The sequence below is a fragment of the Fringilla coelebs genome (genome assembly GCF_963513975.1).
Source record: "Fringilla coelebs genome assembly, chromosome: 1".
In the NCBI taxonomy this organism is placed as follows: domain Eukaryota; kingdom Metazoa; phylum Chordata; class Aves; order Passeriformes; family Fringillidae; genus Fringilla; species Fringilla coelebs.
The window spans coordinates 30046154-30072274 of NC_140028.1; the positions used below are offsets into that span (position 1 = coordinate 30046154).

Sequence of the window (26121 nt, forward strand, 5' to 3'; positions counted from 1 at the left end):
ACACAAATTGCAGACATTTGGGTTGAAAATGATTTCATCAGAAGACAAAATGAAAGACTGAATATCTTTTCATTTGATAAATATGACATTTTAAGGGCATCAGTCTTCTTTTAAAATGGAAAAAAAAAATCCCAAAACAGACAAAATCCATTCCTGTGTTACTGCAGCATAACTTCAGCCTTTCTTGAGGGAAAGAATTTCTCGCACAAAGAGAAATCTTTTCCTAATTCTTATAATATTGAAGAAACTTGAGCAGTCTCTCAAGAACTAATTCTTCAGAAGTTTTGTTTTATTAATTTAGAACTATACCAAATCAAGCTAACATATTTAAAATAACTTCTAAATAAAACAACTCAGAAAAACCAGACTGGAGATAGCATGTGAATTCTTATGGTTCTCCAAGACAAGAACAGTGGGCCTTCATTGAAGTATTTCACGCCGTTTGCTAGAGACAGTCACCCTCTCTCTCCAACCTACCATGGGCAATTACATGCAACTACTAAAAGCAAGCAGTTAAGCTTTACCAAGGAAATTATGATTGTCACAATGCAACAGAATATTAAGGCCAGTGAATAATAACTGAATAGGTATAAATAACACAAATGTTTACTAAGGCCTGCTTTTCCAAACAGAACCAGAACAAAAGCACAACAATTCTGTAGTGTACCAAGTGTATATTTCAATTTACTGTAATGCAGTCTAACAACAAATTTGGTCATAATTTACCAGATATACATAAATGATTTAAGTAGTAAAAGAAGATTCAGTTCCAAGAGAATAAGTTCATATCTTGAGGAAAAAATCCCAACAAAACAAAAGGGGAAAAAAAAGGAAAATACATTAAAAATGTAGAGCCAGGTCCAGTTTCTAAGCATTAAGTGAGCAGTATTCTAATAAAGCAGATTTAGGTGAATTTCATATATATATATATTTATATATATAGACAGATCTACCAATTGTAAACTATGGTTTTAAAAGGGATAAATGGGATGGAAAAATCTTTATGCTATACTTACATATTCACAAAGCAGAACATTACTTTAACGTTTAAAATACTTTTTCATTCATATCATCTTTGCCCAACTAATTTCTACTTTGGACCCCACCAGAATTACACATTACTCATTTCAGTCTAGAACAATGAGAATAAAATGTAATCTTCAGTGTAAAAAAAGGTACCCCGCCCTCCCCACCCTCCCCAAAAAACTATTCATGTCAGGTTTACAATGATGTGGAAACTACCAATGAAACAAGTTGATGATAAAAAAAAGCATTTTAATTCCCATATAACTGTAGTTCAAACTTATCATCTCAGTTTCCATCAGCAAAAACAATGTCTTAACATTATGTTACTGTTCTATGGACAACAGTAAAGCTTGTCTCTTTAAATACATACCAACTTTGATCAGATGGAGCACCAGTAAGATTTTGTCCATCAAAGCATAATTCAAAGTTATCCACAGAACTACCATAATTTAGTTACCTGACATAAAATAGGAAAAAAATACTCATTTTAAAATTAAACAAAGTTGAAAAATATGGTGACCCTCAATTGTTTTTTATACAGTACTGTCACACTGGCCTAGCTGTGTGTCATGACAAATGCTCTGCATATTTACTCACTGTGACATAATAGTACATCAGACTTATTGTTCCAATGATTGCCTGAATTAACTTGCCTTAGGCTAGACAACACAGAGGAGTTTAAGGTGAAGGTGTAATGCCCTCCCCTCCCTACGAAAGGGGCCTGAAATCATTGGTACAATATTACAAGCTTAGGAAAAAAAAACCAAAAAAAAACTACGTGGCTACAAAAATTCAAGTTTCAACGCCTCCTAGAAAATCTGAAACAAAGAGCATTTTTTCCTTTGGACTTCTTGTTTTTCTTAAAAAAAAAAATCCAGCAAATGAGTAAGTTAAATGTAGTTTCTTTACATTAAATACTAACAACAACCCATGAAGTACAAAAGAATAAAAAATAGTCTGTGTTCAATGATGAACGATGGGCACAATAGCCTAGTGTCCAATTCACATCACATAAACTAGCCAAAAAACGGACAAGTAAGAAATTATTGACCAAAAAGTTGTTTTAATATGACACTTTCTCCATTCCTTGCATTTTTATTCTGTGGGACTGAGGTATACACCAGGGAAACAAAAAAAAAAAAATTGAGAGAAGGGGGGCCTTAGAAGAGAGAAGAAACATTATTACATCAGATACCTTTTAGCATGACTGTCTCTTTTGACTAGTTACCCATGCTCTGATCAGTCTATTAGTTTCATTACTGGTCACTTCTTCTGCATTATCGTTTTAAAACTGATGAATCAACAACAACCTTCTTTAAAAACAGACACTAAATTAATGCCATTAAAAACTTCTCCAGTGCTTATCACCCATAGCACCTGCCAGCATAGAGCCAAAAGTTTTCAACCCAAATTTCAATACGGTGTTGGCAATATCTGTGACACATATTTAAATGATTGGCTTTCACCTATCAGATTACAGGAGAGGTAAGGTTTGTATGACAAAGACATGCTTGTGGAAAATGAGCCACCAGCCCAAATTAGCTTCACTGACTCGCTGACAAAAGTACGAGTGGATTTGGGAAAGCCGTCTTTGTATTTCCATACCAAATTGCAATTTTCTTCATTCATGTTAACAGGTACATGAATGTGTAACATAATTACAGTTACTACTATGTCTGAATAGGACCCAAGTAGCTATAGCCTATAAATAATAAAAAATACATTTTTCTTTTGATAACTGACTGTAGATGTGAGGACTCTGTATAATTCAACCAAATGGTTGTATGCTGTACAGTCCTGTGCAAATATCATAAAAAAATTAATAATCCTTTTTTTGCTATAAGGCTTTGACCCTACATTTTCACAGCAACATAACTACCATCCAGCCTGTACCATATTTCGCAAGCCTTCAGTCCAAATATTCAAACAGTCAATCCATACAGTGTCCATTTGCAGCACCCTGAAGTCATATGCTCTGTCAGTCATCTAAAGGCATACAAACTTCCCCTCCTTCATCCCATCGAGACTGGTCATTCTGTTCTTCTACATCATCACCAAGCTCCTCATCGCCTTCTCCCACTTCATTTTCTTCGTATTCTTCATCCCTAGGGAAATCTGTGTCCTGCACCTGGTCTGCTCCCTCTTGCCCTCCAGGCTGAGATTTATCTGCACAGTCTACACAAACTCCGTAACGTCGTGATCCATGTCTTATTCCAACGCTGGCTGCTAGCATGAAAATCTTCTTACACACCATACACTTATACTTTTTATCCTTTTTATGCACCTATGGAAGAGAAATTTTAACAGCTGAATATAGGCATATCAGGTTATATTTGCATATAGTACTAGAAAACTATTAATAACAATAATAATTATTAATATAAAAATTCCTATTTTTAACTTTTCCACAAGATACCCAACACTAATCAGAATAAGGAAGGATTACTGGAAATCTATTTATGTATTCCTCAACAGATATGAGCTACTGCCCACAAACAAACCACTTTATTGGCGCTCAGCAGGTCGCCTGTTCTGTACACAGGCGACTGTTCAGTTCACATATCTTCAGGGTACAGAACAAGACTCAGAAGCAATGAGAGCAGCACAAACCCTTCCACTCTCCACGAGATAGCTCGCTTAGAAAATTGCTTTTTACAATTTTAAGTTCTAGAAATATTAAGAACAAGCAAGAACATTCAAGAATTCAAAGAGCAAAATTCTTATTCCATGACCTCTCCCTCTCAACACAATTAAAATCAACGTCAACTTTCCAGGTCCCTTAGGTAATTTTTTTGTCTGGTATTTGAGTCTGTGTGTTAAATTAGAAGGCTGCTGTTGACTAACCACAGATTTTAATTTTGAATTTGGAAGTATGTTACTTGTACGAGTAACTGAAGTCAACAACCATGTATATTAGTTATTATCTATGAAAAAATTAAGTTGATGACTTCCTTCTATCTGGTGTTCCCACAACGGATTACAATTATGTGCTTAAATATCTCATTTGAAGTCCCATTGAAGAAGTTGCAATTTTAGATAAGAGAAATTACCACCCAGATGAGGGAAAAAATTAGTTCATGATACAAATAGTTAATTCAGCTCTGCTGTACAGTCTGTACAGCTGATACGTGTGCTTTCCTCAGTCTCTAGACCTGTTATAATACTTCACACAAAGCAGAATGTTTGAGGTTTGTGGAGCTGAAAGGGGAAGGGAGGGAGGAAAAAAAAAAACCCAGGACAAAAAAGTGTTCTGACTTCATCAGAGAAAGAACACCTCAGTAAAAGGACAGAACTGCACTGAACTCACTCCACAGCTGTTTTCACATTGTCTGACTTCATCTCCTTTCCTGAAGGAAAAAAAATCTTCAGCTACATGTCCTGGTCAGACAATGCAGAACAGAAAACTGAAGTCCCCCTCTACTCTTCCTGGTAGACCAACTAACTCCCAACTGCTGCCATCTTCTCTGGTGAGCCACAAAGGAAGGAGCATGGCCATCAATGAAGCAATAATGCCCCAATTCGCTCAGCCTTTCTGCAAATGAGAGATGCTCCATCCCTCCAATCATTTTCATAGCCCTCCCCTGGAGTAGCTCCAACAGCTCCATGTCCTTCCTGTTCTGGGGACCCCAGAGCTGGATGCAGTGCTCCAGGTGGGGTCTCATGAGGGGCAGGTTGAGAAAAGTTATTTTCTCACCACCAACATGATCATGCTTGTATTACTACCCTGAAATATACCTTGGATTTTATATAGTATATATTATAATAGAGTCTTAATTCCATTATAGACTAGATACAAAGTACCTACAAAATACCCAAGACAGATAAAATTTTCTCAGGATCCTCATATAAATGAGTACTCAAGTCAAATCCTGAGTTATGCAATGTGCACAGGACAGAGTAAGCTGGAGTCCTGGTTATGGTAGTGGCAGAACGCAAGTCAGACAGATGTTTACTTTCTGCATCAGATATTTTTCATTCTTTCCTAATCTTAAAGCAGATACTATACTATAGCTTTGTCTGGCTGTGAAATAAACATTTCAGAACTACCTCAAGATATTGTGCAATTGCTGAATTAACAGTGTGCCCTGACAGAAAATGGTGATGCAGTATTATAGACCAAGATGTGCTGTTCTACTGCAGTAAAGGAAAGCCAAAACTGCTTTTCATTATCTACAGAATACTTATATACACTGCATCCTTTTATCACATCACTTTCAAAATTATCTTGAAATGACTGTCTTCGTTGACACTGCATTTTCCATTAAGAAAACAAAAGGCAGTTATCCAAGAAATGTTTATCTTCATCCATTTTAGATCAAGATAAGACAATTTACATTATGTCAAATCAGAGAACAGTTTGTTCCAAATACCAAAACACCTTAAAAACCCCATAAAACTCCACTCATACATGTGCATACATTTACATGAACACTTGAGATTACCTACCAAGGAATGTCTCTTTACATGCTCTCTTCGTGTAAACAGCTTCCCACAGATGTCACAACTGAAAGATCTCACGCCTGTGTGAATGAGCAAGTGTCTCTTTAGTGTTCTTCTGTATTTGGCTACATAATTACAGTGTGGACACTTCAACTTGTTCATGATTAAAGCAGAGGAATCACCTAAAAGATAAGAAGCATCAGGAGAAAAGATGATGAAACGCACAAAAAATAATTTAAATTTGTTCTGTCTGGTACACAAAAATAAGCAGGTGCCAAAATAATAAAGCAAAACACATGACTTTTCATCAGCGAAATCAGGACAATGCCCATCTGCAGAAATCAAAAATGCTGCTAAGTTCCGCATGTACAATTCCACTAGAAAAATACCTACTTGTAACCAAGTCATTTTTACCACACAAGGCTTATTTCACAAATTGAAGTTAGATACAATTTACCAATATTCCATTTTCCTAGGTGTCAGTTATACCAGAAAACATTTTCTTCTGGATTAGAAACCCTCTAACTCGGCAGCATTTAGACAGTTGCAATCTTCTCTTCCAATATTCTATTTAGGATTACAGGGAGGAACCGTCTACCAAGATCTGACTTAAAAAGAAGTATAAGTAAGAATGAATATTGACAAGAGGAGCAGGACACTAAGAGGTACCAAAATTCTGAAATTCTCAAAAAGGAAGTTATTGGTTCAGATTTTATTTATTTTCTACTTTGATCTAACAGCAGAAAAAATAAGAGCAGAAAAAACTTCTGGAAGTAGCAATATCTCACTTCTTCCTTATGATGGAGGAGAACTCATTATATAGTTTGCCCAAAGGATATATGCAAAACAGGTTTAATACAGTTGCCTATTACTGTGTGAAAAAGAACACCACAGGATTCTATGATGTGGAGAAGGCCACACAGAAATACAAGGATGATTTTGATAATATCCTACTGACTCAACTTACTACAGGTGAGAACTTATGAACATAATCATAACCATCTAGAAGCATCTAAAAGGCACTGGCTAAGGCTACATGATTATGTGCAAGAGTTTCTAGTGTTCACACTGGCAGGAAGAAAACATATGTAATTACACATTATGTGCACATGCTCACAGGCATGTCTCTAGAGTTGCCTCCTTTGAGCTTTTAAATCCATCCAAACATGGAAGTTACATTTTGCTAATATTCACAAGTTTGCATATTGGAGCACTCATGTGAGCTGCATGCCCACATAACGTCACATAACGGCTTGTGTGAAGAAAAGTAAGTCCTATACAGACAGACATCAGGGCTGTTAAGATATATGGGAATTTAATGGTTTAAGAACAGGCAGACTTCTTAAGACCTAATTTCTAATTTCTAGCTTCTAATTTCTTGACTGACAGCAAATTTCACCTTCTGATGACTACATTTCTTCTACTGTAAACCCCAAAATGTTTAAAATAAACCATAAACCACATCCCAGTAACAGCTCAGTTAAAGAGAAGAGATAAACATTACTATTACCCACTACTTGATATCTTCTTTTTACTGAAGACTTTATATATTGTAAGAAACTAGCAACAATTGTTTTAGATATGGTGGTATTTTCAGTATGTTTTCCGACAGAAAAATAATTACAGTTAATTGCTTCCTTGAACTGACAGAAAAAGGCTTAATTACAGCAACACAGAACTAAAAACATTTATTGCAGTGAAGTTTTTTATTTTTAATAGCAAGACATATGCTAAGATCTCCTTTTAAAATTATATTTATTTCCCTATCTTCACCATCCAAGTTTTCAATTTCAAAGGCCATTTATCTGCATTTAGCTTAGTAAAGGGACGGGCAGCTATCAGTTTATTAAAGACCTCAGGTACCTTCACACTGAGTCACAATACTAAAACTGATATAAATCACATTCTGGTTTTACTCTTCCAAACATTTGAATTCCTTTTCCTCCCTCCAAGGAAGTACATTATCCAGAAACGCAAATGAGATGCAAGAAGATTGATTAAACAATTTTCTAACCCTCTACCTACTCTCCGTCAGATACACTTACCATTTTCCCAAGCTTCTTTTGGCCAAGATTCTGGCAGCAATCCATACTTGAAATCACTTGAAGTACCCGGTAGCAGCCCATACTTGAAGTCACTTGAAGTACCCGGCAGCAATCCGTACTTGAAGTCATTTGAAGTACCCGGCAACAGTCCATACTTGAAGTCACTTGAAGTAGCTATTAAAGACACATTCTTTCTTTAGCTTCCTGGGTTCTAATCAGTCATCAATCTAATCTGTTTAGCAATATATATATCCTTTTTATCCTTTTTAACTGTGACAAGAAAGTTTCTAACCTTAAAATAGTAATTGTAGCATGTTTTCACATAGCATTCAACACTAAAACAAGAAATAACTGTATTCCTAATTTCAATGAAATGAGACCGTTGAACTGCTCTCCAAAGCACCATTTCTTCTCCCCATCCTGAGAAAAATTGAAAGCCTTTTTCATACTACAGGGACTTTGATGGTAAGGATATATATTCCCTCACTATCATCATGAGGGGGCTGAAAGGTTTTCCATCAGAAAACCTCTCTCTTCAGAACTGCTTTGTGCAGTGACTTCACCTGGACTGCCACAGTAGTCTAGCTGGTACAAAAGTAAGTATTCTCTACTAGAGGCATGGCATGTTTTTATTGCCTTAAAATATCTTCATGATGTGCATATATTTATATAAAGGATCCTACAGCTATGTCTAAATGCTTTTCTGAATAATCATCTCCATTACTCTATAACCACATCAATTCAAGAGACCGTAATTACTTGGAATATAACAGCTTAAAAAACTAGTTTGCATATTTATATTTGCTCTTAAGACAAGATCTTCTGTAGTTTATGTTGTCTTTGTATCCTTTTTTCCTCTAAAAAAATAAAACCATTCAGAAGTGAACAATGCCTTAAAAAGATCTTTGCTTGTTTAATTCCATACTTCATAACAAGTAAGAACTGCATCAGTGAACATGGAGTCACTATTACAGAGCACAGAGAACTATAAATAGTACACAATAAAGCTGCACTAAGAATTTGACAAAATCATATTTGTTGGGCAAAAGCTCTTCTGGCAATAGTGCAAATCAATGTTCCCCCCAGTCCCCAAGACAGGAGTTTGTTGGAAATCATGAACTCATAAATCCATTACTTTCCTCACAGGCAAACAGTTGTTAAATAAACAAACTGCAGTGGTAGCTGGCAGATTTCCTTTTATTTCTCTGGATGGTAGTTGGGCCCTCACACTGGATTCCCAATGTCACCACTGTGAAAAGTCTTGAGAAGTATTCTTGCTTTCAAGCCTGAAACTATACATTTTAATAGTCCAAAGATTTCTTTTTATCTCTACACTGTTCATTCTAAGGATTTTTTGGGAAAGGAAATTCTCTTAGGCTGAATCGGAATTTCATGCAGCTAGTGGCAAGATGCATATTTAAACACTTCCAACTTGCAGTTTTACTGGGAAAAAAGTACAGATTACAAATCCTCACAGCATGAGACATATACAGTAGTTTCATTTACTGCTCAGACAGCATTACCACTGGCAGCAGTAATTTGGTCTGCAACATAAGACAACAGTTCAAAAGGATATCACTCAACAAGTAGGAAGCTTATAATTCTATCTTATCCATAAGACAATGGCAAACAAGCAGCAAAGCTGGATCGTGACTGCCAAACTAGGCATTCCACCAGAGCTTTTAAAAAGCAGAGCTTGAGTGAATGAAGACAAGAAATAGGTAGTTAGATGAGCTAAAATACTGCTATTTTGCTATAAAAGGAAGAAGAGGGAAGGGAATAAATATCTGTCTCCCTTAAAAAACACAAAGCAGTGAGGAAAATTTTTTAAATTACTGACTCTAACTTTAATTACTGACATAACTTCTGTTATGTCCAAAAGAGGCAAGAACTCCTTATACTAATTTGGAGTGATGGACTCCAGCAATGGCATCTCAACAGCTCAAGGAATAGAACACAGATACCCTATAGACATGCCAACTACACATTCCTTTGAGGTGAGGAGGAAGACTTCCTTCTGTAATACACACGAAAGGATTAGAGAGGAAGCAGTGTTGCACAGTCTGGGTAAGAGCAAGGATGACTTGATCTTAAGGCTAAAAGCCTCCAAATTACAGCAGGCTTCAGGATCTAGCAGAGAAAAAAAGAAAAAACAAACCTACTTTTATAACGTTTAAAGTATTAGATCCTTTATTTATAGATTTTTCTCCCTGTACTAGAACTGTATCTGAACAGCAAAAGGTCAGCCAGTAATAAAGTATTTTAATCACTTTTCCCTCCCTTATAGGATAAATATCTGTAAGATCAACAGACCCAAGTCTTTACTGCACACAGATGTAATGTTATGCTGTGTACAGGCACTATTGCATAGCTTCCTTCAGAATAAGCATACACCAAAGACTGGCCATAGGCAAGAGCTGGAGCAGGCTGAGCACATTTTATAACACTCTCACTTTACAATTCTTCTGTATTTATGAGAATACAAACTAAATGTCACTAGAAACATTTATGTACACAACTGATATTTAAGTCTGAGGGAACTTAGGAGCTTAAATCCCGGCATAATTCGAGATCTTAGCACAAGACTCAGCGTAGAGCCAAATAAATTTAAGAGCTGTCATCTAGTGTAGGTAGTAGCTACTAAACGTTTCAACCTCCAACTGGAAGAGAAGACCCACTATAACGTGAAAGAACACCAGCACAGATGCCACAAGCGATAAGAGGTTGCTACACATGCTTCATGCTTCAGTATACATGACTAAGTAGATAATAATTAAACCTAATGCTTATTCTTAGAATAATTCGTTGACCTAGAAAACCTGCTTTCTAGATTAAGCACGCATTTAATGTGTCCAAAACAAAACCATGCAAAAGGCATCTTCAGTGTCTAATTGCTCATCCAAACAAGACAGCCTTGCATTACACACAGAGTGGAAACTGGAAGAGCAATACCCAGCCTCTACTACCTTCCCCAACTGGATATAGAGCCCACAGTCAGGTAAGCTTCCAGAATGCAATACATTTACAGATCCCTGTGGCTCATAGTATCTTCTCTCATTTCTCCTCTCACCCAGGCTACTGCCCCCTGAAACCTGCTTGCAAAACTAGACATAATTATCATCTGACCTGTTCTAGTCACTTTAAAGCCAGATGATAGCCTCTTGACAGGAGGCTGAAAGCAACTATGGGTGCAGTCATACTGGTATACTGGGAATAGGGTGCAAAGGGGGAAAGTATAGACAGGTAAGGCAGATCTCTGAAAGAAAAAAAAAAACAAAACAAAAACTAATTAGAAGCAATAATATTCTGCGTCTCCAGACTAAGCCACCTGATCACAACTTTTCTCTGATCTAAGGTTACTTTTTACACTTCAGTTGATTTCTAAGAGGTGTAAGTTAATAATCCAAATGTCAATTAACCTCAAACATTTACCCATTCTTCTAGTCTGCATGGATAAAAGGCTATCAGTAATCTGATCTTTAATAAAAGCCAACAACAAGCAAAGCCAAAATAATAAAAAAACCCCAGAATACAAAGAAGCTGATTAACTATCAGCACTAAAATTCACACTATGTTGATCTGACAAGAGATAAGGACAGTGTGAAACAAAATGAAGTGGTTGTGTGGCTCTTACACTACTAAAAAAAGCTATCAAAAACATTGCGAAAGGATTTTATGTTCTACTGCATTTGTTATCAGGAAAAAGGATAACCAGAAGCCAGATACAATGATTTTCAGTTTTGAAGGCAAGAGGTAGGTGTGCACCACCAGCAAGAGAGAACGTGTCTAAGCCAGAAGCATCCTTAGTTTGACAAATTTCACTCTTCTTCTGATTTATAGCAGGAAATATACAGTTTTGGGGGCCAGAAAATGATACATTACTGAGTAGGTGACCATATGGGAAATAATGAGAAGTTCACTGACAGAAGCCATTGAACAGGACATTATAGAAAAGGACACATGGTGCACTGAGGGAAAAGATACAAAACTTTGCATTACATACAGCTGTTTGTAGTGAACTTAACTTCTGTTTTCTTTACATATATTAGCACTGGAAACAGTGCCAAAATAAGAGAAAAATAAATACTATTTTTCAATATATTTTTGACCCTACCTGCTCATCTAATCAATTAAAAAAGACAGAAAGTAGACAGGATAAGCGATTAGGCCATAGCTTTCAAGGATTGCAAAGAAAGTAGTGGTAATCTACTGATACAATCTGGATTGCTATTAGAGAGCTGGATTTGTTGCTTATGTTAGGTAACATGACAGAGGAAACAGCATTGCCAAGACTCACATACTAGGAAGGTGGGGAAAAGAAAGCATTTTGAGCTCCCTTTATTCCCAGAGTATTCCTCACATCTTTAACCTTGCTTCTTCTGAAAAGGCTTATTCTGGAAGCACATTACTGCTCAACTGCCTCTTGCAACAGAGGGCTCAGACATACTTAAGACATTTTGCCAATGCAATCTTACTCATAGTCTATCTATTGCTCCCAATTGCTCTCAATCTTTACTATTTTTCATTCATGAAAATGTGGTATATTGCTGTGACTACGGAGTCAGATCTAGCATCAACTACCCCTGACAGAAGACCACTAACTGATGCCAAATATATTATGCACTTGCTTTTCAACTTGATTATCATACCTTCCCTGAAAAATTCCTTCCAAAGAAAGTGAAAGCTATTTTGCTGATCTCCTCCAACAACTATACCAGTGAAACACAAAAAAGTAAAGAACTTCCCTCATGCAGACCATTTATTTGTGGGGGAGTTAAATGTTCTCATGGACCCTTTTTAATAAGTCAATGCATTACACTAGGACTCAAAGGGATTTTCACGCAGAGAAGATCTGTAGACACCACAAAACCTTTTTCCCCAACCCATTCACAAAAATAAAAAAAATAAGAAATACACAAAACATTGCCTGGAATTGTAGGCTCAGGGACAGACCATACTGTGAGAATGTGAGGAGGGAATCTGCTTGTCTTTGGGATGATCCCTGGGAGAGATAAACAGAATGAACGGGGAAGAGGTTGCCCCTCAGATATTGCAGTGTTTTCAGATGACTTCTAAAAACTTTTGACACCTTCAATACTGGATTACATAGGGAATGGGGCAAATAAAGTGGTTAAAGGTCCATCAAGGAACTTAAATCTTTTAATCAGGGTATCAGCTTAAGGTCTAAAAAAAATATGACAGGAAAAATATACAATTCTTTTTTCTTTTGTAACCCAGTCAGTCAACCGGGGCTTTATCCCTACAAGAAATATACACATGTCCTGATAAGTCCATCAATTTTGATTTCTTCAAATACAAAGATACCTGCTTTATTGTAAAGCCTAATCAAGTTGTGTTATGCTCCTCCCTTGCATCATGACAAACACTGGGACCAGCACTACAGTTTTTGTAAGCAGGTTTAGCTGCTGTTTGTATCCTTCCAAAAAGTAGTTTTTTCTACAGCAAGCTGAATTAATTCCTTAAGAACCCCTACAAAATCAGTTAGGAACCCTCTCATTCCACCAAGGACTGTTTTAATCCTGCCCTTGTTATCCTTTCCCTCACCCCCATCAGAGTAGCATAATCTAGCCTGAAAATTACAGTAACAAATTACACACTTGTAGCTTCATAAAGCTACTGGGATATTGCATGCAAGTCCCCTAAAAAACCACACAGTCAGTTCCAGAAAGCATAAGAAACACTTCACAGCTGTGTTCTGAAGTCTGAGCATAGGACACTTTACAAAACAACAAAAACACCACGCTCAGATGACATACCCAAGAAGTAATGAAAATTGACAAAAACCATCCTGTGAACAGACATTAAGCATATGATGAATTATGTTCACTGAGCTTTTATGACCTTTTGTAACACACTGTAACACTGACTGTAATATGCTGTCTGCATGGTTATTTTCACTATGGTAAATGGTTAATTGTAGGATGAATGATGGCTGTAAAGAGTAAAAGACCTTTTTAGCAGATTATCAACTATACTGAGATAGGTGGTAACATTCCGTGTTTTAGTTAAACAGCTACTTTAATTAATATAGCTAAATTGGAGAAGCCTTCAAAACTTATATAAGTAAATCTAAGACAGTACAAGGAATTTGAAATCTATCTTAACTTTTTTAAAGCTTTTCTAAAGCTCACCAACATGATACTTTCACAGGGATGGTGTTAAACTCACTGGCAATGATACCTCAGGTTTTAGCTTTTATATTTTTCAGATTCTGTGCTGCTTTAGTGTGTAGTTCTGAGCTTCATATTAGGAGACAGTAAGCTCTCTTCACTAAGGAGGTAGACAAAACAATTCTTTCTCTAGCTGGGGACAAAGGACAAATGATCCAAGTTTCAGGCCAAGAAGCATAAACAATGGTGGACTGAAGACAGAAAATCAAGAAGGATGGGACTTGATAAACTAATGCTATAATTGGACAATTAACGCCAGTATGCAAATGAACCTGAACTTAGAAGAGTGCGAGACCATGTGGCTGGTCATCCATTTTTGTGACCATTTTAGATTCATCTTGGGTGTAGCCCTGGCTGGGCTCTTGTACTGCCCAAGGTGTGTCCATTAAGGCCTTCTAATAAATACCTACTTTATTCTTAATTCCCTCTAGCCTCTGTTCTACATCAGCCTTCACAAGGCATCAGCAACACAGGGTGAGGAAGAAGCAGCTGACATATCCTTATTGGATACGAGTAGAAAAACTCATGTTCAGCAAGGAACAGTTTAACATATTTGCTTTACTGGAAAAAGAGGGGTAACAGATGCTTCAGAAAGCTTTGACTGTTTATTATCTAATACTTACCAACTGTACCCAACTGGAAAATTCATTTACTATAGAATTCAAGGAAGCGGCTTCAGGGACAAATTTTTGTAGTGAGAGTGATCTTAAGTAGGTTTCTCTCTTCCACCATATCTACAGTATCATCACAAAAGCACCAGACCAACCCAAACCTAAATCAAGGCCATAGAAACTCCCCCTGCATGTAACTGACAGTTCATAACCACTGGTGTTACCCCCATCAGAACATGACAAAGCATGTTCTGATGGGGGTAGAAGCTCCTTGTTTCTCTTTTAGCAACCAATGGGAGAGCACACTCCTTAGCTCTGATTATAAGAATTTAATATTCTTTATTTTTCTTCTTATAGAATTGTCTTATATCTATTCCAGATGACATTTTCTTATGGATTTTTATCTCTCAGTGCCTATTATTTTTGGTAGTTTTTCATCCCCGCAAGAAATTTAATCCAAAACTAAAAAGTTATTGTATAACCTGCAGGTTACTCTGCAACTCATTCTTGACATAGTTCCAAATCTGCACTCCTCCCTCTTCTACCTTTTCTTTGGCACAGAGGGAGCAGTTAAAAGAAGAGTGTTTAAGAGTGGAATCCACCTGCAAAGCAAAGAAAAAGAGCTACAAGTAGAAGAGAAAGAATACCGAAGGCTGAAGAATGGACTATGGGTGAAAAGCAAGTTACACCAAGCCCTACTTCAGTCACTCACTCTTCTTGTTTCAAACAATATGCATTCAAGAACTTAGTAAAAGTGAAGATATTATTACAAAAACATTAGATATGGCTTCCAAAAGAATTCTGACACTGACAGAAAATGTAATTATGTATTGAGGTACATATATGGTGTGCTCTGAAAATACCAAGGAGATCACTAGTTGACTAGTATTTTAGAACTCAGTAAAATAAACTTCCCCCTGTGGTCACAGAACTTTCAATGGTTTTGGCCTGACACCACAACACATAATCAGTATTCTCTGTCTCAAATAAACTTATTTTCATCAAAATGCTACATGGATGTATTTTGTAATTTAATTCTTTAGCATAACAAGTTACTGGAAACATTGGTGGTTCTGTCAAAAAACCAAAAAACCAACCAACCAAAAAAAAAACCACAAAAACACCAACAAAAAACAAGGACTAAACATACTGCACTACCCATGCCCTCCATTATTTCTCCAAGAAATCTTCACAGCACACATACAAAATTCCACAGAATCCAAACAACTATTTATATCTGTTGTTGGTGCCATCACACAGTAGGCATATTCTCTGTATTTCCATCAGTAAAAGACACTGAATATTTACCCCCTATAAATCATCAATAGAAATCACATGCTAAATTGTGTCAGAAATTTTGTATTTGTGCAGCTAATACACACATCCTCAGCTCTTGCTTCAAACCCTCTGCTGTCCTTTTTCGTGGCACTGCAACTAGAGCAAGTAGTGTAGCCCAGCACAGGCAGAATTGTTGTGTGGGTGCTGAGGACTCAACATTCCGCACTATCTGCAGCTAAAGGTGCTTTACTTAGGCTAGATCTAACCTGATGCTGTGGACCTGAGGCATATTAGCGACTGTCATGTTCCTGAAACACAGATTCTATCCTCAGCTCAGCCAGAAGGAATCCTGTGCAATCTAACAAAGCTTAGCCAGTAAGAGAAGTACAGGAAATTCACTTCACAAGCACAACTCCCAAGCAAAGCTAAAGCAGACATACCCAGAGTTCAGAGATGAAGACCAAAGATAAGTAATAAGCAATTGCAGAAGTGCTCCTCAGCACAGCTGCTTCTCCAGAGCTGCCCTGTTGTGTCACACTACTCACTAAGCACATGAAGGTCTCTTGTACTGGAGCAACACATCCCCAGTCCCATCCCACACTGCTCTGCACTGGCATGTGTCAGCCCAGTACCCAGGCACTGCTGGCACCATACAGCACAACCGTGGGTTCCCAATGCCCCCTGTGGGACTACTGCTCGTCCATGTCCCCCAGCCCCATAGGCAGGAGCAGAGCAGGGCCCATGGAGGAGACATCTACAGTTCCTTGATGTCTGAAGCAGGCATGCATTTGAAACTGCTTTAGAAACAACAGACATCTAAAGAACTTTGTTCCAGCTGTGTCTTAAATCCACCCCTAACTTGGCTCTTAAATTGCAGTAAGTTTTCAAAACTATTAATTCATCAAAAAGTGAGGCAGGCCAATGACAGTACTTCAAATGCATTATTTAACTATTCATAAAGCATAATAATTTAAAAAATAAAAACCAAAAGTTATGTTGTCAGGTACTGCAGTCAATACTTTAATTTTCAAATTACATAATTGACATTAAGCAATATTTACCTGCTTCTTCTTTAATAAATGACAAATCTTCTTCTGGATATGGGACTGATGGTTGCAACACTGAGCAATCTTCAGAGTTCTCTTCAGTATTAGGTGGTATATTATAAATAAATCTCTTTGCAGTTTGGTTTTTCCTTCTTGCTTTTCCAGGTTCTTGAACTGATTGTCCCTGTGCACCCATGTCATTCCACACGAAAACTTTTCCCTCACCTTGAGATTCATTTTCAGCCATTTCAGGTGAGCTGTCCTGGACCCAACTGCAGTCATTCATTTGGTAGCTTTCCATTTGGCCCTCATCAATAGGGTAGGGATCATTCTCAGTTTTTATGCTACTTGCCAAGTTGGTAAGGTTTCGTGTTGCCCAGAAGCTGGCAACTTTTTGATCCCTTGGAGATAAACCATCCCTACTAACAGATCTTCTGTTGTAATCCACTACGACAGTCTCTGGAGCTTCCGATTTTATACTTATGTTTAAGGCATCTTTAATGAAGTTGCGGCAGGACTGGACAACCTCCGTCATCTGAAGGTAGCTGGCCACCGACATCACTTCAATGGCGTTTTGGCTCGTAAGCACGAGGTTACCAGAGTACAAGAAGTCCAAGATGACAGAAAAACCTTGAACAGCAACAACGTCTAAATAGGTAACAGTGGTTTGGTTACGGCTTTCTTTGTTTGTAAAGCAATACAGAGTCTTAAAGAAGCGGCTGCCTGCAACCAGGATGTTCTTGTGAGCTCTGAAGACCCTCCCACTCACTACAATATTAACATCACAAAGAATGCCTTTCTTCCTCTGCTCGTTGAGTTCTTGCAGGAGCTGATAGCAGTAAGAGTTCTCATTTGGCCTGCTGTTAAAATCACAGTATCCTTCATTATTCAGTTCTGATGGTAACTCTGCCTCCTGCAATTAAAAAAAGAGCACAAACATAATTAGCTCATAATAAATGCTCTCCTTAGTTCTTCAACACAATAATAAGGATATGAAAATAAACTAAAGAAGATTATTGCAATCAAACTATTTTTTTGTTATTTATGTTCTTGGCCACAAAGACAGGAATATATAAAAAACAAGACATTTCTGAAAACTAAAAATTGCGCTGTCATTCTGCACCTTCCACCCCAAGTTTGAAACAAAGAGTACTAGATTTGCCTTGAGGGCAAAGGAAGGGAAATTTCAGCCAAAAGTAAGGAAATACATAGTTGAGTGTGAAGTACTTGTTATTCCTAACCCACATATACTAAAGATTCAGGAGCCTCTCTTTCCAAAGATTTAACTACGTGATTCTTACATATCCAATCCCTTGTTCTTCCGCAGAAATCTCCACAACTAAGCAGAACCCAGAAAAGTGATTCAACATTTTCTTCATTCTGAGATATGAACAGACACAGATTAGGTCTGTATGTCCCAATCTGTCTTGAATGTTTTAAAGAAAACATACTGCTAAAGTAGATATAACAGCAAATATATTTCTTTTACAGTTTTACAAATTAAGTATTTATCCTTTGCTTTTTAACTGCAGTAAGTTTAGGATTAAACAGTGTATCACATGACAAGCAGACAAAACACTGCAGATGACAAAAAAAACTCCCAACTCAAGCTTTTATTACAATACTTACCTCAGACTTTCTTGAAATAAGCCTCCCAAACTTTCCAGTGGCAACACAGGCACAATACTTATTACACACACATAACCTTTTTAAGATGGGATCTCAAACACGGCTTCAAAATTTTGCTAAAACCTGATCTTTTCAGAAAATCCAACACCAAGATGTTATTAAAGATTAGTTCAGACAGGGAGAGATCAAGAGATCTGAACTGGATTTTAGAGCACATAGAAGACTTCTAACTCATGTTCAGATAAAGATAATTCAGAGATCCTACAAAGCAGCAGCTAGAAGGAAGCAGAAAACACAGACTGGCATATTTGAGATCATACTTATATGGGTTGACATATGCTGCCATCAAGAGCAGCAACAACGACAGTCTGTTTCATCCTAGATCTTCAAGAATCCCTCTTCTTTCCTAGCAAACAAGGAAAGCCCAAAAGTGGATAGCTCCAAGCCAAATAATTTTCTTCTCTCGGCTCCTAAAACACCTCAGTGATTAGGAAACTAGAGGTGGTGTTAAAGCTCACCTGCCTCAACATTACAGTTCAGAATCAGTATTAAGAAGGTAAAGTTAGCACTGTCATGAGCCCATAAGCTGTACTGGAGCTAAAATACACATTGCAGGAAAGTACTGCTCTTAATTTGGGACTACGGCAGAAACCAGCTACATATATTTTAAAAGTCACTTTCCACCCCATAGACCCTAGTGGATTAAATCAGTACTCATCTCAATTTATAATCCCAGTGTGGATCACTGGAATGACAACTGAGGCTGTAACTACATCTAAAACAGTGTTTACATACATAAGCAGCAAATAAGGCCTGGTATAACCAAAACAGAAACTGTGCCATTTCAGCATCTCCTGCAGAGAAATTTCAGTTTGCTGTCACATTCAAGTTTCTTCTGAATCTCTACTCGTCTCAAAAAAACACTTCATTAAAGAGGAAGGAATAAAAACAATTAGGCTTTTATGCAAAAAAAGCAGTAGATCTTTGTCCATCTCATCTTAATTTTTTTGTGTACTTTATGACACACCCCAAGTGCTACCTCAGATCAAGACTGTGAAACAGTTTGTTCCAGGTGTGGGACAGCTAAGACTGTGTCACTCCAAGCTCTCAGCAGATTTTGGTTCTGGATTAGCTTCCTGTCAGTTTAGCAATGGAGCACTGCACAGTTTCAAAACACCAATTACACTGACACTGGATCAGATTAAGATGAAAATGACAGTACGCTAAAGTGTTGTCAGGCTTGTCAATCACCAGTGATTTGCACCTCACACAGCAAATGTTAGGTAGATGCTATGATAGCTGCCAATTTCATTCTCTGAGAACGCATTAAACCCCACATAAAATTCAAAAAACTACCTGCAGCAGTTCTTTTCTTTTGACAAATGTCTGATTAAATAATGGCAAAAGAGTACATTTTAACTAAGCAAGTATAAGTACCCAATCAAGCTGGGACAAAAAAAAAAAAAAATTATATTTGCAATGTGGGGGTTTTGTTTCCTGAGAACAGGACAAGCCAGCATGGTGAAGAGGAGCTGCAGATCACAAATGTGCTACAGAAAAACAAGACTGAAATCTTCATTATGACAAGACCAGAAGGTTGAGTGGAAAAATGAGATATTATGCAACCTGTGTCCAAGCTATTAGGGGTGTGCATTGGAGAAAAAGATCAATCAGTATTACAGCCTTAATCAGTATTACTGCTTTACAGAAGTGGGTGCATAAAACATTTCTAAAACTAACTGCAGTACTAAAACCAACTGTTTTACTGCTGGTATGGTACAGTCAACCCTAGTGCCACAACTCAAATGAAGTCCTGACCATCTGAGCAGTAATCAAGTCTATGTACACCAAGTATGAAAAGTAGAACTGATATTTATTATGAGAAAAATGAACAAAATAATATTACTATGAGAGATTTAGACATTGATACAGAAAAAAATACAGTACAGTTCAATAGAAGGCAAGATGCAGAAAATAATTACAAGAAAAAGTGTATTTGCAAACTTCTGTAACTTACATGACACATCATCATAAGGATTCTGTTTTTTTTAATGAGAAGAACAAACTAATGATATTTGCTTAGATGCCAACTATATTTTCAGAACACAGACCCCATATTCTCATCAACCAAGTTACCCCAACACCAAACCACCTCATCCTTTATAAACACTAGTAAGGAATAGAAGATAAAAATCAGCACATTTTCATTTCAATTCATGAAATCTTCAGTGCTCTAAGTCAAGAACGTCTCTCTGTGGGTGAGACTAAGAAGCGCTGTAACAGAACAGAGACTGCTTAAGGAAATTAATATTGTGCTCAGTTTCAAAAGAATACACACAAAGATAAATTACTATTTTATATGTATAATTTATTAATTAAACTTGCCCAGAAGCTAACAGGAGCAGAAACAGATGATCAAAATTGCTACTAGAAGTTTAGTTTTCTTTCTCCTACTGTTCCATCAACAAATTCTCTCCCTGGAAGGAAGAACAGTGAGGGCAGGAAGAATTAAGAAAAACTCAAACCAACCTAACCACAGATTCCATCTCAGCTACCTGCATATGAAAACTAATTATGCCACATTTTTTATTCCCTTCCCCACTACCACATCATGCTCTACAGCAGTGCCCTGTGCCCCCAGATTAATTCTTACTCTGGTAAATGTATCTTCTAAGCTATCAGTAGTTTCTTAATCACATGCAGAAGAATATTATCTCAAAATATGGTCCCATCAGCTGCACACAATGCTCCACTGTCACTGTACACACACAGCACCACTCACAGACAACTCAGCAATTTCAAATTATTTCATTAATTGCTTAATATCAAACGGAGTAGTTTGAGGTTTGATAAAAACACTAAATAAAAACACACTAAGTAATAATGTTTACTCTAAGGCCTGACTTCGTCCTCAAGTTCTTTGCTCTGCTAAGAGTAAGTCAAGAAGTTAACTTAGAACACTGTAATGTAACTGTAACATCTGAAGCATGACTTCCATTCATCACTGCTCACATAATGCAAACAATTCCAGTTCACATGGAAAAAATAACACATCAAAGGCCTTCCTCCTTTTGGTGAGCTTCTGCTTTAAACCAACATGCCTGTTAGACTGGAGAAAGCTTTTCTGGCAGTATTTCCAAGGCTTAGCTTTAAATTATGTCCAGAAAGAAAACGTTTTAAGAAGATGGTTTGAAGAGAGGAATCCCCAACAGCCAATAAATCTGTATCTTATGGACCCAAATTCTTCAAAGAATTAAAATGTTTTGCCATGATTTCCCACTAAGCATCCATTTCTTAAGATTCTTGCAACACAATAGTCTGTTCACTACATAAACAAAGGTAGTTTTAAGATGATGACAGATTTCCTTAAGCTTTAATGTGGAGAAAAATTATTTTAAAAACTAGACTAGAAAAAGATTCAAGAATTTGGTCTTAGAAAGAAGCATCGGTTGACAGCTCAATACCCTTGGATTACAGCAGCTGCAACCACTTGTGATGTATTTTGGCATTCCAAATTAAATGTATCCCAAAAATAAACTGAAATCATCACTCATTTCTTCACAAGTGTAATATCCAACAGACCTATAGAAATTTCCACTGCTTTACTATCTTAACACCTACAATTTCCTTTCTGCGCTTGAGTGGTGGCACTATGCCATATGTTTATTAGCAGCTGCTAAACATGCCCTGCAGTTGAGGCTTGTCAAGTCCATAATACATGTGTGCTGTCTCTAACACAAAGGCTGAAAGATCTCTCCCAGGTTTCATTAAATCTAAACGGCTTTGCTGCCTCATTATGTATGTTGGAAATACAGTCAGGGTACAAATTACCTACTTTTGTTCCAAGTATCTGGTATCATGGCATTTAGAAAAAAATGGGGCTATTGTTTTGGTATTAATTTAAACATATGTATCAAAAGAAATTCAAGTGCCATTAAGAGTATGAAAGGATACGGAAATTAAACATAGAAGGGAAAGAAAACAGAGATTCTTAATCAGGTTTTTGATAAAGCAACTGTAACATGAAAGTGCGCCACAAAGAAAACTACACTGACTCCTGAAAAACTGCAATTCCTTCCCTCATGAGAAGTTTTTAAATGAAATGTAATCGCAGAAGGATGCACAAAGCACTGTTTTCCACTTGAAAGAAAATCTCTTTACAGCTACCTTTGTCCCAACCTTATCTTTTGTACAGTGCAGAAGAACCACTGACTCATATATCCTACTGTTTCATTTATTATCACAGATAGTACAAATATTTTTTCTTAAACTATCAGTGGTATAAAAGCAGAGACTCATTCTTACAAATATTCCCATGGCAATGAAAGGTCTTCAAATAAACACTTACAATCAATCATCAAATACATACTTACATTAACTCATAGGCTACTGTGATAACAAACCAATATTCTGTCCTCCCTTCCACCCCCCCAGTATTTAACAATTTTACAACAGACTCAGGGTAAGAGGACAGAAAGAAAAAAAAATTATCTGAGTAGAGAAAAAATGCTTGGAACAGCTTTTATTTAAATACAGCTAAAACAGACTGAGAGAAGCTTCCAAGTGTAGCAGGGATTAGCAGCATCCACCAACACAGGAGGCTACAAAGTGACAGAACATACTTCTACAGAGTAATCATTCACAACTCAAAGTTAGAAACTCACAACTCAAAGTAAGAAACTAGGCAACAAGATGGTAAGGAACACACTGCAATAGCATTATGCAAAACTGGAACATTTTCAAAGATATTAAGGAGTAAAAGAAACTAAGAATATAAGTCTCTTAATTAGAAACAACTAATTGAGAGCAAGTTTGGCTAAAACACTGCAGAGTGAATAGCAAACCCCAGAAGACTGAAGAAAACTGATAAGATGACCTACTACCACATAATATCTGTAACAGTAGCTGCTATAAAACTACACTCGCTGAAAAGGTAGCATTAATCATCTTGAAAGTGAATGTTGCATTTTTAAATCCAAAAATAATATTTTGGATTACTGGCATTTGTGCACCATAAGGCTTCCCCTGCAGTCCTGCAATAGCTTCACAAAAAATTTGCATACATTTTCCAAGTAGTTCTAAGGAAACTATCGTTCATCTAGTACTTTATAAGTCATCCTGTAATCCTGATATCCTGCCCTAACGTTTGACTAGCAGCTCTTGTCCAAGGTACCCTGAGTTCCTTAAGAGTGCTCAAGCAATAACCTCAATCTAACTACCGCATTGCATTTCAGACTCCAAATAAAGCTACCCAGCCAAGGTGGGTGTTTTAATTAAAACTGAATTCTAAATGCAGAAAAACGGAGTGACTAATCAATTAATTCTGGCTAACAGCCTAACAATTCAAGGACTAGCCTAACCTGAAGCAACACTTAGCTAATGCCCGCAGGCAAGTTTAACGCCAGCGAAGCGATCGAGCGAACTTTAACAGCGCAGGCATCCCTAGGAGAAAAGGCTGCGGATTCAACACAAGTATTCTTTAGGGGCTTTTCATCCTCATATATTCTAGGGCAAGCCCTGCCTCATTCGTGAAAGCAGCCAAGAAACACAGCGATTTGAAGTTCAGCGGGGAACGCGATGAGTTTCACTACTCCTACAGCGTTAGAGGAGCGCTGGCATAGTAACACGGCTTTCAGGAAACCACATGTTTATCTCAAACACACACCAAGCGATTGCAGACTTCTTGCTCAGCAACTCAATCTAAGGCAACGCAATCGGGAAAAAAAAAAAAAAAAAAGATTTCAGCGCGAAGAACTTAAATACACGGAGTTATCCGATTAGTGCACCGGGGCCACACCGCTAAGCACGGCAGAGCGATTCCAATTTCACGCCGCCGAGTCCCCATTTCACAAGCGGTCGCTGGCCGGACACTGCCCTCCCTCCGCCTGTACCGCAGGAGGAAGTTGTAACGAGCGTATTTAAATCAGTGCTGTGACACTGGGACCCGTACGCAACTTTTTTCCCACATCGCCGGTTTATCTTCGCGAGATAAACAGATGAACTAATGAAAGCGGCACCAGGACGGAAAACGGGAACGGAATAGAGCCACAAACAACAGCTCGTGCTGCGTTTGTCTGCCTGCCCACATCCAGCGGGAGAGTCACCCCAAATCCCAGAGGGGGCTCGTCTCCCGCTCCGGACGCTGCGACAGAGAGCAACGCGGCGTGGCCAGCCCGCCGGGCAGCAACAACCACGAGCAGCCATTTAGAGAAGTTCACACACGTGAGCACAGGAAAACCTCACCTATGCAAAGGGGAGGCCGGGATTGCCCCTCCTCCCTCCCTCCGTCCGTCCCCGCCGCCCCCTCCCCGTCCTGTGCCGTACCTGCTCGGCGCTGCCGGGCTCGTTGAGGCGATGCTCGGCGGAGAGGTGGTGCCGCAGGAGCAGGGTGCGCTTGTAGTTGCGGGTGCCCTTGCAGAGCTCGTCGTGCCCCCCGGGCAGGGGCGCGCCGGACATGATCACCTCGGGGGGCGCAGCAGCGGCGACGGCCGCGGTGCACCAGGCGCACGACATGAGGCCGGTCTCCTGGCAGTAGTAGAGCCACGGGAACTCCTTGAGCCAGGAGCCCTGGAAGGAGATGTGCAGCTTCTGCAGCAGGGACTTGGGCCTGGCCAGCGGGAAGTGCCGAATGCTCTCCCCCTCGCCGCTGCCCTCCGCCTCGTCCCCGCCGTCGCCCCCCGACCGCCGGCTGCTGCTGCAGCTGCCGCCCTCGGCCCCGCTGCCGTCGCCCAGGCTGCCCCCTTCGCCGTCCTCCTCATCGTCGCTGCTGTCACTAAGCGAACCCCCGTCCTGGACCAGCTCCTTGCCCTCCAGCAGCCCCTCCGTCTCCAGTCCCTCCGCGCCCTCCAGCTCCATCTCTTCGTCCGCCCCCCGCCCATTGAAGTGCTTCCGCGGCCAGGCCGCGGCCTCGCAGCCATTGTTGGCGGCGGGGTGGGCGGCCAGAAGCCCCCCGCCGCCGCGGAAGGCCAGAGTCCGGCGGTTCCTCTCGGCAAACATGGGGCCGGCGGCGGCGGGGGGCGACGCCGCGTCCTGGGGCAGCAGCAGCTCCTTCTCCTCGGCGGCGGTGGCCTCCAGCTCCTCGGCCTCCAGCCCCTCCAGCTCCGCCTCCTCGTCCGCCCCGCGCCCGTTCAGCGCCTCGGGGTCCTGCCGCTCCCAGGCCTCGGCCCCCGCCGCCGAGGCGGCCGCCGCGGAGGTGACGACGCCGCCGCCGCCGCGGAACGCGAGCGTCCGCCGGTTTATCTCCGCGAACATGGCGGGCGCGCCCCGCGCCCCCCGCCCGGCCGAGCGCTCCGTCCGCCGCGGGAACGGGGCGGGGGAAGGAGGCGCCCGGCTGCCGTGCGGGGGCGGCGGCCGAGAGAAGCGAAGTCCGGCCGCTCGCTCCCCGCTCCCCCGGGTCCGGCCTGGATCGCGGCGGGCGCGGGGCTGCCCACAATGGATCCCGCTCGATCGCTCAGCGGCGGCGGCGCTTCCGTCCCGACAGGCCCCGGATCGGGTCGGGTGGCAAATGAACAACGGGCTGCCCACAATGCACCGCGGCCGCCGCCCGCCGCCGCCGCAGGGGAGGGGAGGGGAGGGGGGGCGCGAGCGGGGGGCGGGCAGGAGGGAGGGGGGGCCGGCGGGGGGCGGGCGCGCGCTGTGGTCGCGCCGCGTCACGCGCCGCCCGCCCCGCCCCGCCCAGTGTGGGGCGGGTGTGGGGGGGGGGGTACGGGGTCGACCCCCTCCGTCCCTCCTTTCCTTCCCCCTACATCTGCCCGCGCCGAGGGGCAGCAGCCCGCCCCCTCCGCTGCCGGAAGCAGGGAGGGAAGGGGGACACCGCGGGTCCCGAGGGGCGAGCGGCGGCGGCCGCGGAGCAGCG

The 26121-nt window shown here is 40.0% G+C and overlaps 1 protein-coding gene across 2 annotated transcripts; it reads right to left on the bottom strand.

The window, feature by feature from the left end:
• Positions 1 to 386: 386 nt before the first annotated feature.
• ZBTB10 (zinc finger and BTB domain containing 10) lies at positions 387 to 25660 on the bottom strand. 2 transcript variants are annotated; one of them, XM_084220771.1, is made up of 5 exons: positions 24591 to 25660; positions 16653 to 17550; positions 7512 to 7685; positions 5473 to 5648; positions 387 to 3310 (listed from the first exon to the last, which is right to left on the bottom strand). In XM_084220771.1, the coding sequence occupies exons 1-5, from the start codon at positions 25515 to 25517 to the stop codon at positions 3005 to 3007; spliced, it is 2481 nt and encodes an 826-aa protein (XP_084076897.1). In that variant the 5' UTR covers positions 25518 to 25660; the 3' UTR covers positions 387 to 3004. The 2 variants fall into 2 exon arrangements, with proteins under 2 accessions (XP_084076897.1, XP_084076898.1); XM_084220772.1 differs by lacking the exon at positions 7512 to 7685.
• Positions 25661 to 26121: the final 461 nt, after the last annotated feature.